The 15373-nt window shown below is 43.8% G+C and overlaps 1 protein-coding gene across 1 annotated transcript; it reads right to left on the reverse strand.

Annotated features, from left to right (window-relative positions):
- Positions 1–8108, reverse strand: camkvl (CaM kinase-like vesicle-associated, like). The gene is made up of 10 exons (XM_076166272.1): positions 8014–8108; positions 6580–6711; positions 6241–6315; positions 5262–5400; positions 4301–4421; positions 3563–3638; positions 3311–3447; positions 3059–3137; positions 2885–2972; positions 1–1425 (listed from the first exon to the last, which is right to left on the reverse strand). Exons 1-10 carry the CDS (start codon positions 8106–8108, stop codon positions 1–3), a joined length of 2367 nt encoding a protein of 788 aa, XP_076022387.1.
- Positions 8109–15373: the final 7265 nt, after the last annotated feature.

A 15373-nucleotide genomic window follows, 5' to 3' on the forward strand; every position in this document is an offset into this window, starting at 1 on the left:
TCATAGACCTCTGCCCATTCCAGCTCTGGGTGACTGAGTGGAACGAGCATCGCCCCTCTGTCCATTCCTGTCCTCGTGCTCTCCTGTGCCCTGGGCTGAGGCCTGTGTGGGTGGGGAGGGTGGGGGATAGGAAGGTGGGGGGATGCTAAGGTGAGGGAGAGCAGGAAGTGCAGGTCTAGGAGAGGTAGGAAGAGGGGGAGGTGTGGTGGAGGTCGCGGTTGAGGAGTGGTGTGAAGACCTTGCACGGGACGTAGCAGGTGAGGCGTGTGTGCTCCGGGCGCGTGGTGCCTCAAGGGGGCAGTCACTGATTTGCTCTAGCAGGGAGGGCATGTCTCCCTCGATCTTCTCCAGCACAGCAGCCATTTGCTTTTCAATCTGTTCTATCACACTGTCCATTTGCCAGTCGCTTGTGGTGCTGCTCCCACCTGCTCCATGAGGTAGCCCTGTCCCATACATCCCTACCCCTCCTGCACCTGTGTACAGGGTGCTGTAGGGGCTACCGTAGCTCCCAGCAACCCCCAAGCCTACAGCCCCAATTTCTGGGTTGTATGGCGTGGCATGACGGCCCAGACTAGGTGAACTGCCTATTGCATAACAACCTTGTCCTGTTGTCGGGCATGCTCTGGCTATGCTCAACTCAGCACTGTATCTGTCTGTTTTCTGTTCATCTTTATCCCTTCTGACAATGGGACTAGCGTTACTCCTTAACCTGAATTCTGCATCCATCCCATCTCCGGCCCCTATCTCTGATGCGACTGATGCTCCAGCTGACCTCTCTGCCACTGCCTCTGGGAGTTGGGTCTGACACCAGCTTTCATCAGCCCTGCCATTTTCCTCCCTCTGTGTGGTTGCTCTCCTCTCAGGTGAGGCTTTTGTGGCAGCCAAAGCTGCAGATGGTGGGCCACGGAGAGTTGTAGCCATCTTATGTTTGCTGCTGGTATCAGGGGAGGCAAATGAAGAAGGATCTGATAGCTTAGACGGATCAGCAGTCACCACTGGAGTTGGTTTTGATTCTGTAGCAAACTGATTTTGGCCGAAATTTGCAGCCATTTTCCTGGTTGCCTCAAACTTATCTGGCTCGACGTGTGCAGGCCGAGGAGCTGCATTTAACTGAGGGTGTTGAGAGAAAGGCTCTTGAATATCTGTTGGGGAAATCCCCAAAGATGGAGCTGCACTCAACCTCCCCCCCTCCTGGTCAAAACCTGCTGGTGTATTTTCAACAGTGACCTCTAGAGACACACTGCTTGAAGTCACCCCTCCGTCACTTGTCCCACTTCCACCCTGAGCCTCATCCTTTGTGCCCTGGGGGGCACCCCCTCCTTCCCCTTCTACTAGCTCTCCACCCCCCTGTACCTCTGATGAACTGTCATTTAAAGCTTCTGAATTCTTCAGCCGCTGCATGAAGGTGGTGACACGGATCGCTTTCTGCAAAACAGAGGCAAAGAAAAAGCAGAAACGGTAACAGGGGTGAAGGAAGTGAGTTACATGTGGTTTTCTTGCCACAAAGGCCACTACTGATGTATTTCCTTAAAAGAAACAAAATACTTCATGTAATTGTTGGTTATTGGCAAGCATCAAAGTAAGCTCTGAAGACAAGCATTTGGCAAAACACCATGATTTTGCGTCATCGCACGAAGCGCTGTGATGTGATTCTTGTGACCACTGCAGAGAGACAAGTGACCTTAATTTACTTCCAGGAGCCTGTGGCATGTTGTACCCTGCTTTAAAACAACCTCAAGACTCATTGTTCCCTAGCAACCCCTTCAATATTTGTTGAGTGAAAGAGGCAGGTGAACAGATACGTGTCAGTTTGGGAAAGACATCAGGCTTACACATATCTGACTCATTTTATCTACAAATACTGAAGGAGTAAGGAAAGCCTTTGAGCTCAGAAGTTGTTTCTAAACCACAGCACCAATCCTCTGGAAGTGGAAAGCCATTTGGACACAGAAATGTCACTACACTTACAGTATGGCCTGATTAAGCAGCTTCTGTATGGCTCTAAGTATGACTTGAATGTAACACTGAGGTACAGTATGGGGCAAAGGGCCAGGATTCAATTAAAAGGAATGAGAAAGGGACAGATCAGTTATTTGAATAATTCAATAGTTCACAGTGGCCTACGTCCCCTGTATCCTTTCCCTTTCGTCCTCTCCTTATCTACACCAATCCAAAAATATGTACAAGTAATGAGCAAACCCCCTTCCCAGTTGTTGATCATTATCTTGTTTTTGCTGATCTGCTTTCACAGACGAGTGCAGATGAGGAGTAGGAAAGGAAGAGCAGGCCACTCTGAACATCTCAGTCTAATCCAATGAAGAAAAAGTAGGGCAGATTGGATGGAGCTCTTCTGGGACAGGCGGAGTGACAGTGGGCAGGAACAGAGCTTATGAGGAGAGCTTCACCAGCCCGAACATGACCAAAACATCTCATGGCTCTCTCAAACCATAGTATCATTTGTTTGTCGATTACTGATTATGAGTCATCTGTAAACCCTCTTTTTAAAGAAAAGAGCACAACCAGCCCTGTGAACGATACTTTGTTATTGAGTCATGCCAGGTTAAATGGGAGCTCCTGCTAACGCTCTGTCCTTCCACTCTCCCACACAATGAGCTACAATACCTTTAAATCCTGGGAACCACGTGGAGAAAGAGAGAAGAGTGTTGAGACTGTTAACTTATTTTGGCTTCCTCCTTCCCGGTCTTCATCATTCACATCCACACCACCGTCAAGACAACATCCCAATGGCACTTCCCAAGTAATATAATATTGTAAATCATAAGCATACCTCAGCAGAGTTGTTTGCTGAGTAAGAAGCACGTTATAGTATGCATTCAAATTCAACAAATATACTTATAATCAAGGATAAATAAATAGTCCATACCCGCCATTTGGCTTTGGCAAAGTTCTTCTCAAACTGTGCACACACACCATCCTTTAGGTTCTTCTCTGATGCACCATTTCCGGAAATCCTAACATAGTAAACAAACGACGTAAAAGTGACCACTTAACCTGTGCAACAATGTTTCCTGTCCACTGTATGGGTGCATAAAATTACCACTCATGCCAAAGTGCATCTTGTGCCGTGATTCTCAGCATCTGGTCTACCTCCATAAGTCGACAGACAAGCTCCTTGGCTGAAACGCAAAGGACAGAAGAAGTTGTAAATACTGGATCAAAAGAGAGTCATTTTGTGGCATGTGACAGGTAATATGTTGATTACTGCACCTAAACTGAGGCTACATGAAGGCCAACATGAATGGAAATTTCAACTGAGTATTTATTGCCATCAAGTGGTGGATCTCTGTACCTGCAGGGGAAATATCATCCCAGTAAGGTGTGTCAAACTCAAAGTCACCAGCAACAATACGACAGAAGATAATGCGATTATGTAGATCTGTATTCTCCTCCTCCGTCTCATCGTAAAAAGGAGGGTTTCCTGATAAGCTTGAAGAATGGGAAGGGAACAATGAAGAAGACATGTCATGTCACAAGTCATGTTGAAACCAGGCAAATAACTACCACAACTGTTTGACTTTGGTAATGACCGATTGAGACTCACAGTATGTACATAATGACACCCACAGCCCAGCAGTCCACAGGGCGACCATACCGGTGACGGGCCACAACCTCTGGAGCTGAGAAACAGCAAAGTGAAGAGTCAAGAAGGACAGAGTGAGAGAGAGAGTGCGAGAGAGAGAGAGATAAATTACGGAGGCTTTCATTTACTAATCCATTTCTCATTCCTCCCTACTCTATTTTTTCACCCTGACTTTTCCTAATTCCTTTTCTGTCAGGGCATCGGCTCCTTTCCCTTATTTATTTGTGTAATTACTCACCACAGCGTTATGAATTACTCTGCTGGCCTTTCACTGGCATGAACTGGCCTAAGCAGAGCTGTGCACTTCTAGATGCCCTCACATGAACCTCGCTCGGAGAGTACACAGGAGATGAGTTGAGATGAAATGAAAGCAGGGGTGGGAGGAGGAGGAGGATGAGGGTTGGGTGCTTTCAAGTCTAGATATGTTTCACGGTTCAAATTTCTTCCTGTAACAACTTATTTCTGTCATCTTCAAAAGCATGACATGGCAGTTAAGAACTCTTACAAACTCTATCAAATTACCATAGTCCCAATTGAAGGTTACCCTAATAGGAAAAGAGTTAAGAGACATGAAGAAGAACAAAGAAATATGTATATATATATATATATATATATATATATAGAGAGAGAGAGAGACAGAGAGAGAGAGAGATAAAAAATAGAACCAGTTTGCTGTAATCACAGTCAAATTTGTCATACCCAGGTACTCTGGCGTTCCACAGGGCTCTGTGATGGGGCCATTCTCAAACCTGGACAAGTAGAAATCCCGCAGGACCACTTTGTTGTGGTTGTTCTCTGTGTAGTACATCAGGTTTTCCAACTGAAAAATGATTCATGTGCACACAAATACACGCACGCACGCCACACGCACGCAGGCACACACACACACACACACACACACACACACACACACACACACACACACACACACACACACACACAGAAGTGATTTTCTCAGCTAGTGCTCTCTTGGTGTGTTACAGTAGTCAGTAGCAGACTGAGGTCAGATTTATCCAGAACTTTGGATAAAAGGTCATAGCACATTTTTAAATGAATCCTCAAATTGAGTAGCAGTAGAAGTAATATTGTGTTATTAATAATCGAATCTCACACCTTGACAACAAGCATTCTTGCTGTGTCATTAATACTTATTTAATTCATTTATAAAGGTTTGCTAGAGCCCTGAGGGTTGGGAAAAAAGTTTCAAGAGAAGTTCTACTTTCCACCAGAGGGGGGAGCCTGAAGCTTGTGTGTCGCTTTGATCCCACCCTAATGGACTGATCATGAGCTTCAGATATGAATTAGTGTGCTTGTGTTTGTCACTGGAGACTCCGTTAGGCTATGAAGACAGTGTTTGCTCCCTCGCTAAAAAACAGACAGTTGAGTCATTACCTGAGATGGGACTGCGACGGTTTGATGGCTCTCTGCAGAAATTCTGTTTGTTGATTGACTAAATAATGAATCCTACTTTCTGCAGTAGAGATCTCTTGATGGAGAGGCCAACTACATCTCAATAAAATTTCTCTTGGATTCTTTATTTATATTTTGTTTTGCTTAATTGTTTTTGACTCACATGGATCACACAGGACAGAGAGAGAGAGAGAGAGAGAGAGAGAGAGAGAGAGAGAAAGAGAGAGAGAAAGAGAAAGAGAGAGCATACCTTCAGGTTTCTGTGTACTATGTTGAGGGAGTGCAGGTACGCCACAGCCTCCAGGACTTGTCTGATCACATTGGACGCGTCTCTCTCTGTGTAATTACCTTGGTCCAGAATCCAGTCGAACACGTCTCCTCCTGTGGCACTGGAAAAGCGCAGGCACACACACACACAAACACATGCCAGCATCAGCGTGAAGTTCTACAAGTTGGCTCTGCGGTCACCAACAGTATGTGTCGCGACACAGTAAATCACATTAGACACTCTGTAACACAGTTATCCAGACCCCAGAGCTGCAGTTTTTTTGCAGACCTCAGTTTAGTGAAGCAATCAAGTTGTTCCGGCCTGAAGCTAACACAGTGCTGAGCAATTAAAAATAGCAGTGTGTGTGTCACTCTTCTGCTCTTCTGAAACACTTGATTTACTTTGTGAGTGTAACAGATTAGAGTGATCATCATATATGATGCTCAGCAGGGGGATTATTGCCTTGGCACAGACATTGGCCATAAAGGACCAACACATATGAACAAAGACAAACACGTAGACAGAGATATATATACGTAATACTCAGTTCGTTGAGTTTCTTCCTGTGTCTTTCTGTGATATAAAGTTGCAATCTCTGACAAATGCACTTGCACAAGTCACAAGTGGTACAGATGAGGCGTGCTCCAGCGGATCGATCCTGCGCTCTCTGTAGAGACCCACTTATGGCAAAGCAGCGCTTCAGAAGCACTGAGTAATGTGGAGTGTTACTAAGAGCAAATATCTCATCAAATCTAACACCATCCTTTGTTGCTTTGGGGAGCAACAGAGCACACAGTAATAAGAGGATAGATTCAGCCACGACCCTCCAGCTGATGGATTTGCCTGTGTTAAGTTACATGAAGCCGCACACACAACTATGACACGCGCACAGTTATGTACACACCGATATGAATGCTTACACAGGAAAGATAAATAGTGGGAGAGTGCAGCAAACACTCACAGCTCCTGGATGATGAAGTATTCTTTTCGGGTCTCATATGTGTCTATGAGTTGGAGGATGTTTGGGTGGTTGACCCTGGAATGACAAAAATGATTCACAGGCTTTAACTTAATAGACGGGGTTTGTACATGCAGATGAGAGCGAAACACTACATGGGCTTTGGTTCATTCACATCATACGGGCTTTATTCCTGTTAGTTAATTCAAAAGCAGAGTTATAAAATGGATTGGATGGTTGGGAATCTGTGCATAATTTACAATAAATTCATATATTCTCATTCTCAATCTCCATTCCTCATTCACCACATATCCATCTACAGTCTACAGATTGACTGCGTACAATTTCAGGATCATGATTTCGTTCTTGGCAGCCTTGCGGACTTTCCTTCCATCTTTCTTCAGGAATTTCTTACAGACAAACACCTTGTCTGTCTGTCTGTCCTTGGCCAGGCACAGCTCGCAGAACTCCTTCCTACGCAGGGAGAAAAAATAGACAGAAAGTCAGACAGATGTGTTAGAGTGCAGAGTAAGATGGAGAACACGATTTAGCGATTTTTAGAGTCGATCGCATCCAATACTGAGGCCGAGAAACATACAGCAGAATATTCAAATTAGAGAGATGAAGAACCCTGGGTGCCGTGGCGAGCAGCGGGGAATGAATTTCAAGTACAGTACTTCAGGCCGAACAAAATTCATAATAATGGACCTAATAAAAAAATAAGACAAGAAGAATAAAAGGGGTCGTAAAAAACAAATCAGAAACGGGTCCTTTGCCGCTATTGGCTGGGCATCGTCTAGTTCCAGCTGATTGAGCCTGTGGGGTGTACTTCACCCAAATGGGTTCTGAGGGGTTAAAGTGATTCACATTTTAAAGTACAACTTTTTTGCATTCATTCTAATTAAAACAACCATCAAAGAAAATTCAAGGGCTTTGTGCCTGCTTTAAATAATTGCAATCATGGAAATATTTATGTATTCCATGCACAGGTACATTCAATGGATCCCGGAATGTAAAATACAGAGCACTAAACTCAAAGCTGACCTTGACCTCCATCCTACTGGTTTTATATTCCTCTTCGCCGTAAACAACACATGAAGTATGTGTGCATTAACATTTGCATTAACGTCTGTAGATGTGTATGTTATATAAATGACAAAGAGAAATGTGTGAGGCCAGATGCTGGTGTTACCATATGGCCTCATGCACTGATTGGCACACGTGTGTTATAGATTGTTCATGTGCTTGTGTGTGTGTTGACCGAGAAGAAGGTTCAAGGTCAAAGTGAAGATTGTTTATTGTTCAGCACACAGATGTATAGGACTAAAATAATAAGTACTCCGGTTCCAAGTGCACACAGAAGTGAAGATGAAGGCCAGTATTTATCCAGTCAGGACGGAGGAAACTGTTCACTGCACTTTGAAAATACGTCCAAAAGATCTTTATAGCAAGAGGCAAACCATTGCATTTAAATAAATTCTAGACTTCTGACACTGTGTTTCATGAACTGTGACGACTGTGATGATCAAAAATATACAGACAAACGTTTGGCTACTGTCTGAAAAATGTGTCTCTTAAGTCTGTTATTCACTAGACTCATGGTATTACCTTCTGTCCTTCCTTCAGCTAAACTGTGAAACAACACCAAAGACGGAGCGAAAAGGATCCAAGTGGATGAAAAAAATAAAGGACCATTTGGGAATGATGGAATATGTCCAACGAGCGAGGAGGGAAAAACAGAAATCCATACGGGAGGCGAGCATGTCTCATACTTACGCTCTGAGGACCTGTCCAATCTCATATTTGTCGGTGATGTCAGCTATGCTGCTGTACGTCCGCCCATCTCGCAGGGCAAGGCACCCAAATGGCATGACGGCATTCACCTGATGAACAAAGACAGACACAGCCACGTCAATCACTAGCCTACAAAGCAGACAACGTAAAGCACATATTACTTCCACGGTTCCCAACGGGGGCAAGAGAGGGATAAAGGGATGGCTGGGAAATGTGGGCTAGCATTTTAAAGACGAAGAGGGCTACTGATGAAATATTATGAAAGACTCCTGTGGTTAAAAACAGAGATTGGAGAAGTACAGATAGAGTCAAACTCAAAATGAATCCTGATGCTGGCAGCCTGGTTGCATGCCAGTACTACCAACAAATACTAAGCTAGCCACTAAGCTTCCCACTACTCTGCTAAAGTCTGTGGATTCTGTCTTAACGTCTGTCAAATTCAAGATAAACTTTTTTTTCTAAAGGGCAGCATGCTTGTGTCCCTACAGCAGCCGCTATCTTCACCACCAAGGGACTCTTTCAGTCTCCTCTTCTGTGCGTGTGTGTCAGTGCATGAATTTGGCTTAGTCCACTGTTCTAAATCAGTGATCTTGACCTTTTGCAGCATGCTGTCAGGTCACACAGCATGCTTCTTAATTTCCCTTCTCCCCCCGTTTAGTTTTTAACAATTAGCCACGAGCCTGTAAAACATCCCCCTCAATAGTCAATAGTTTGGTGTACATCCATACAGTATGTGTTCATATGTTACCGCTACTTTCTCAACTCACGTCCACCTAAAAACAGCTTCTGACCCCACCAGAGGTTCCAAACGCCCAGGTAGAAAATCAAGATGGTAGATAGTGAATCAGCAATCGATCCAGCATCTCATCACAGTCCTCAGGCAATTCTCACCCACATCCTCTAAACACTCCATCTACTGTAGAAGACAGATTCCCGACTGCTTCAGTAATCTATCCTCAAGGCTCCTCTCCGCTCCCAAACACCTGCCTTCCCCTCTCCAGCTGGAAAATTCACTACTTATGTCCCTCTTAAATCTCCCGCAGACATTTCTACTTACTGTATGTCCTCTGTCTCTCAGACCACAGCAGGAGGAGTCCCTGAAAATGACCCCAGTCCTGAAATGATGTGATGGGAGCGAATGAGACATTTGAGAGGGGCTTTGATTACTGTGAGTGATGCTAGAGGCGGCTCACTCCCACATCCAACTGTATAGACGAACTCAGGCCTGTGCTGTGTGTGTGTGTGTAAGAGAGGGAAAGAGAGGTGTAGAGAGAAGCAGACAGCATAATGTGTGGAATAAAAATAGAAGTAATAAAAGTAATAAAGTTTTGCTGATGGTGGCTTTTAGTTAGACTTGGTTTTAAAGACCAAGATGCAATTTTTGGCAACTGTGTGGTAGAAGAACTCCAAAACAGCTGACTGACACAAAGCCCTGAAATATTATCGTCTTATAATGTTATAATTGCTGCTGTGCTAGCAAACAATTCTGCTTTTTACAAGGTCGACATACACACACACACACACACACACACACATTGAAGTTGTGTTTCCCTCCACCTGATGCCTCAAAATTATTTTTGTTTGTTTTGTCATGGAATCCCGGGGAACACACCAGGAAGTACAGGAATATTGAATGAATCCAAGTTTAAATTTAGAATAGATTTTGCTTTAGTGGTGAGAAGTCACAAGTACTGATGCAAAATACGTTTGTGTATTTGTGTGTGTGTACGTGTGTGTGTGTACGTGTGTGTGTGTGTGTGTGTGTGTGTGTGTGTGTGTGTGTGTGCCATCACAGACGATATGGCCATAGGATCCTCTGGTCTATGGTGGAGGCGGGGCAGGAGAGAATTGTGTAATCCCAGCACTGGCCCTAATCTCTAATCTGAACCCCTAATCCAGGCTGCTAGGATACTGTGTGTGTGTGTGTGTGTGTGTGTGTGTGTTTGTGTAGTTGTGTGTCTGCATCAAATAAAAATGTTGATGTGAATATGTCACGTGTGTAAATAAGAGTCTAAACAGAAGGGCTAGAGTACACAACACTCCATATGTGTGTTCTGTTTGTATGTGTGCATCCTGGTGGTGGATTGAAAAGGCCTCATTCTGCAAGAAGGTTACATAAGCAAAACAACATCCCCATAACAGAATCCAGGACAGTAAAGGTGGTAGCTGGATGCGAATGGGGCAGGCTGATCCCTGAGGGACCCAGGCTGTCCCATTTGATTTGGACAGACTCCTGGATTACAGTAAAACCTGCCAAGCACCAAACATTCATCAATAAGGGTCAGCACACACACCACACTAATGCTTTTTTTAGACTGTGACATTGAACCACTTTGGTTTTTGTTTGTTCTCAAACTTTGCACCCTGCAAGACAGCTTTCTAAAATTTCCCCCTGTTAGGTCACTGCTGATGTTCTGAGAGTCAAGTTAAAATCTGAACCTTCCTTTCTTTGAGGGCGAATATGAGGCGATGTGGGAGGATTTGAGAAGAGAGGAGCCCTGAGGGTAGGAATGGAAAAGATGTCAGGCGGGTAAAATGGCGAGAAAAGAGGGGAGGAGAGCTGCGACTAAATAAAATAGCTGCACAGACAAAACAGTGCATGTGTGAGCAGCAGAAAAGTGTAAGACACATCACGACAGAGGCAGGGTAGCTCTCAACCTCACAGCTTCACAAGTATGTCTGTGTGTGAGTGTGTGTCCTTCTGTGTGCATGCAAGTACAAGTGTTTGTGTGTGTTAACAAGCTGTGTGTCACGTGAATCCTGTTTATCAGCACCAGGGGCTGTCCCCAAACATCAAATGAGACGCCACTCAGCTGATAGAGGGATGAGAAGGATTTGATATTGATTAGGGACTCTCGATCAACAGTTCTCAATCGAACAGTAAGCTCATTTCCAAGAATAGTCAAGTATTTATTCAGTATTTAACCACAACCCACCATGGGAATGAAGAGAATAACAATATATGATTGATGAAGAACTGTTTAGATTTTTAATTAGGTTTTACAGTTTAATTAAGAAAAACATTACTGATTTTAATTTTATACAGAGATTAAAATGAAGGTCAAGTTTGTTTCACTCAATCTGGGATACGTTTGGAAATGTTCTGTAAGTAAAGTTGTTAAGTGTCTACATTATGGAAAGGTAGAAACCCCACAGATGGAAAATGAGCTTTTCACATTTTTTTTCATCACATTTAAGCCTAAAGGGAGTTCAATGTTTATGAAATGAGTCATGTGTTTTGTGTGTGGCGGTACCTGTTGTTAGTATAGCTGTGGCTGTGCTTAAATCCTTAAACCCATCTCTTCAATTCTCCCTTAATTTTCTTCAGGCCCTTTAAACGTATTAATACTTTCAGGCTAAGGAGCCATTCAAGCATTGTTCTGGCCTTCAGACTTCAGGCCCTCATTCAGCATTTTCAGATATTTCAGTTATATTTTAAGATTTTTCAGTCTTCCCCATGTATGTGTATCTTGTCTCATTGGAGTTGAGGCAAGTTGAAGCTGATTGGCTCAGAGACTTGCTAGAAATTTCAACTTCAAAGTAAACCAAATGCATAGGACTTTTGTTTTGGATTAGTCCTTCACTTCTGTAACATGCTGACATGACTATGTAACAAATCAGAACATACAGTACATGATAAGACACACATACACAGAGTGCAAGGCTACCAAACAAGTATCAGAGCAGCTGTACTTTTCTTGAAAAACAATATCAGAAAGGCCTGTTTTCACCCAGCATTGACAACGGTGCTGCAGCAAGGGAGAGCATCAGATCAAAAGAGTTTTTGCTCATCAACGTAGAACCTACACGTAAAGAGGATTATGAAAATGTGTATGTCACCTTTACAATAAATACAAAAAAAGGAATTTTGCAATCATGCCTTGCTTCAGAAGTTCCTGACAGTTTCATGATTTATTGTATATTAATCACAGGCGCCAACACACACGTCGTACCTTTGCCAACTTAAATATGTGCATGTTTGAGTGTCTGTGCTTATACACAGGTTTTGTGTTTAGACTGCAGCAAGGCTCCAAAGAGAATTGAATAGAACAGAATATCTTTTTATCAGCGCGGAGGGAAACTGTTCAAGAGGCTCTCAGCGTCAAGGTTATTCGAAGGAAAGTCAGTATTTTCGCCGGATTTCATCTCTTTAAGAACGCTTTCCTCTTAACCCAGAGCATGTTCTGTCCAATTCTAAGGGAATGTATCACTACTTAGCAACTAAAAAGATGATCATCACCCAATGAAATATGCAAATGGTATTAAAGCTAAGTGAAAATAGGCCTCCTGCATTGTGTGACAAGCCTCTGTGTGTCTTTTGATGAATAGGAAAGCTGATAATTACTGCAAATGTACATGTTGTAAATATTTCACAGACTGATGTGCCATGTTGCAATTGTAAATTACTTCCGCTTTGTCACTTACTGTGAAGTTAGGAGTGTTGTCGAAACAGACTAGAACACACTCCCTTGCAAATCAAAAACACAACGTGATTACGTGACGTGACCTGACTTGCTTTGCTTGGGTGGACATTGAATGTTTGACATGACAGGAGTGATGAGATGCTTTTTTTTAGAAATTGCATATGAACAAGTCTGACGGCTGAGTGCGTTTGCCTCGAGAGAAGAGCCGGAGCATTGCGGTGTGTATGGCTGACTTCCTGTTACTTCTGCCCGTGTGAACAAGAGATGACAGGCCTCACATGTTAGAATCAATGTGAGCACTAACCACCTGAGTTACACACATACACACACACACACACACATACACACTAATGTGTAGCCCCCACACGGAACATGAACATCCTCTCACACATCACACGGCCCAGTGAACACCCCCATGACTGTCCTTACATGACAGGGACGCATATATGTTCCTCATTAGTCTATGGCATGCTCCTGGGCTTATCACGCTAGCATGGGCGCAGGTGTGTGAAGCTACAGGATGTACATGCTTATCTTTTCAACTACACAGGGGGGTTAAAAAGCGTCGCTTAAAAAGCCTCTTTGTCCTTCTGTATCTTTCAGTCTCTCTCTGTTTGACTTCCCCTCTTCTCTGCTTTCATCTCACGCTGTTCCCCTTCTCCATGCCTGTCACAGCAGAAATCCGCTCCTGAGGGTTTACGTAACGATGGCGAAGCAGGAGAGGAGAACATTGGGCTTTACCTATGATATACTGACGGTCCATCAGATACGGACTGTTTAACTGAATGTGGAAGTGTTTATCATTGCTGCATCTTAAACCCACTGTGAGAGAGAGAGAGAGAGAGAAAGAGAGAGAGAAAGAGAGAGAGAGAGAGAGAGAGAGAGATAGAGAGAGATAGATGTGACTCTTGCTCTTATAGCTACAGCAATTTTTACACTAAAATACAGTAAATGTTTTAAATATATTTACTCTTGACAGACACAGACGAGCGCACATGTCTGAACAAGGAGAGGGAAGGAAATGTACTACAGTCCCCAAAGCCCTCAAATGGGAACAGGAGACCACCATCACCATTAGGCTCCCCAGCCTGAATAAGATAAGTGATAATTACAACTTGTTTCAGCCTGCTTTTGCTGTATGTGTGTGTGTGTGTGTGTGTGTAACAAGACATGACAGCTGCACACTTTCTATCATTGATCAATTCATAATCCCTTCTATGATTGACACCGTGTTAACACGACCCAAATGCCCTTTTTTACTCTCTGTCTTTGGATTGGAACTTGGGCAAAGGTTGGTGCCTTTCCTGTTCCATTTGCACAGCTGCTGTGTGAGAATTATGCAGTCCGCAATTAGAAAATAATAAGAATAAATATTTTAGATGGCGCTGAGAGCACTTTCATGTTATCATTAATATCAATTTCCCCAACAAAACACATTCCCTGTAAGAGCGTAATGACCTGAAACTGGGGCTTTAATGCCATCGATTCATGTGTTGCTCGTGGTGAGAGGAGCACAGAGCGACCCGAGGTAGAACTCAAAAGTCAAATTTTGGACAGATGAATGGCGGCGGAGTTGCACAGATATGGTGGAATATGCAGAGAAGAGCTGCGAGTCAAAGTGAGAGGAGAGAGAGAGTGTGTGTGAGAGAGAGAGAGAGAGAGAGAGAGAGAGAGAGAGAGAGAGAGAGAGAGAGAGAGAGAGAGAGAGAGAGAGAGAGAGATGAAGAGGAGATAAAGGAGAAATTGTCTGTAATATTGTGCTTGTGAAAGTCAAACACACTACAGGGTACTGGAGTGACATAGAGAATGATTGGATTATAATTCTAAATGTGGAGACACCAACACAACTTGCAAATGTGTGTGTGTGTGTGTGTGTATGAGTGTTGAGAGATCTGTACATTGATACCCATTGCATTTGCTTCTTCTCCTGACTTCACAGCATGGGGTCTTTTCTGAGCTTGTTATAAACACTCGTTTCCTTATTGCTCACAAGACCGGTGTGTTTGTGTGTTGGTGTGTGTGTGTGTGTGTGTGTGTGTGTGTGTGTGATACATAGAGAGTGTGAGAGAGATCGAGAGTGTGTGTGGCTACAAGGCATACACAAGGCCAGAAACAGGCTTAATAAGGAAACGCTCTAATGAAAATTCATCACATCTGCCCAGAGAGAAGCACAACTCTAACTGCAGATGCTCACAGATAAATCCCACCAAATTGTTGTAGCTGTAGCTTGTAGCAGTTCCATGTGGACATTCTCTCTCTCTCTCTCTCTCTCTCATACACACACACACGCACACACACACACACACACATTCGAGGTGATGCTGTCCCTGTATTTAAATCTCACAACAATCTGTCAGAAATACATTCTCAACTATCATTCCTTCTCCCTCTTTGTGTGTGTGTGTGTGTATCTGTACTATATATCCTATCCCCTCATTAGGCGAGTGTGTCTGTGAGAGCCTGCACAGTAAGTGTGTCCACAGGGAAATGGGCCACCTTTTTTTCCCCGAGAAAAAGTGTGTACATTTGTGTGAGTGTGTGTGTGTGTGTGTGTGTGTGTGTGTGTGTGTGTGTGTGCCAGTGTGTCTGTGTGTGAGACTCACGTAGCAATGATGCAATGTTCTGGCTGACAGACTTGCTCTTTCAGACACCAAAATAGCCTGTGGCAGGACCTGCAGGTACACACACACACACACACACACACACACACACACACACACACAGTACGTATACAGTATGTACACACTGAAGGAACTGTGCCAAGTGAGACAGAAGGTGTATGTGTGCATACATGTGTGCATGTGTGCGTGTGTGTACGTGTGTGAGTGTGTGTATACTGGCTTTGTGACTAAATCTAAAGCTGTGCCGGCCAGTTGGTGTGCACTCACTCACACACACAAACACACGCACACAAACAC

The sequence above is a fragment of the Genypterus blacodes genome, unplaced genomic scaffold, assembly GCF_046128005.1.
Source record: "Genypterus blacodes isolate CSIRO-AG114 ecotype Tasmania unplaced genomic scaffold, CSIRO-AGI_Gbla_v1 ptg000156l_1, whole genome shotgun sequence".
In the NCBI taxonomy this organism is placed as follows: Eukaryota; Metazoa; Chordata; class Actinopteri; order Ophidiiformes; family Ophidiidae; genus Genypterus; species Genypterus blacodes.

Coding starts and splice junctions, on each gene's coding strand:
- camkvl (XM_076166272.1), bottom strand. CDS start 8,108: ATGCCATTTGGGTGCCTTGCCCTGCGAGATGGGCGGACGTACAGCAGC. Junction 2,973..3,058: donor GATGCACTTTGGCATGAGTG/GTAATTTTATGC, acceptor TTACTATGTTAG/GATTTCCGGAAATGGTGCAT. Junction 1,426..2,884: donor TTGCCAAAGCCAAATGGCGG/GTATGGACTATT, acceptor TCTGTTTTGCAG/AAAGCGATCCGTGTCACCAC.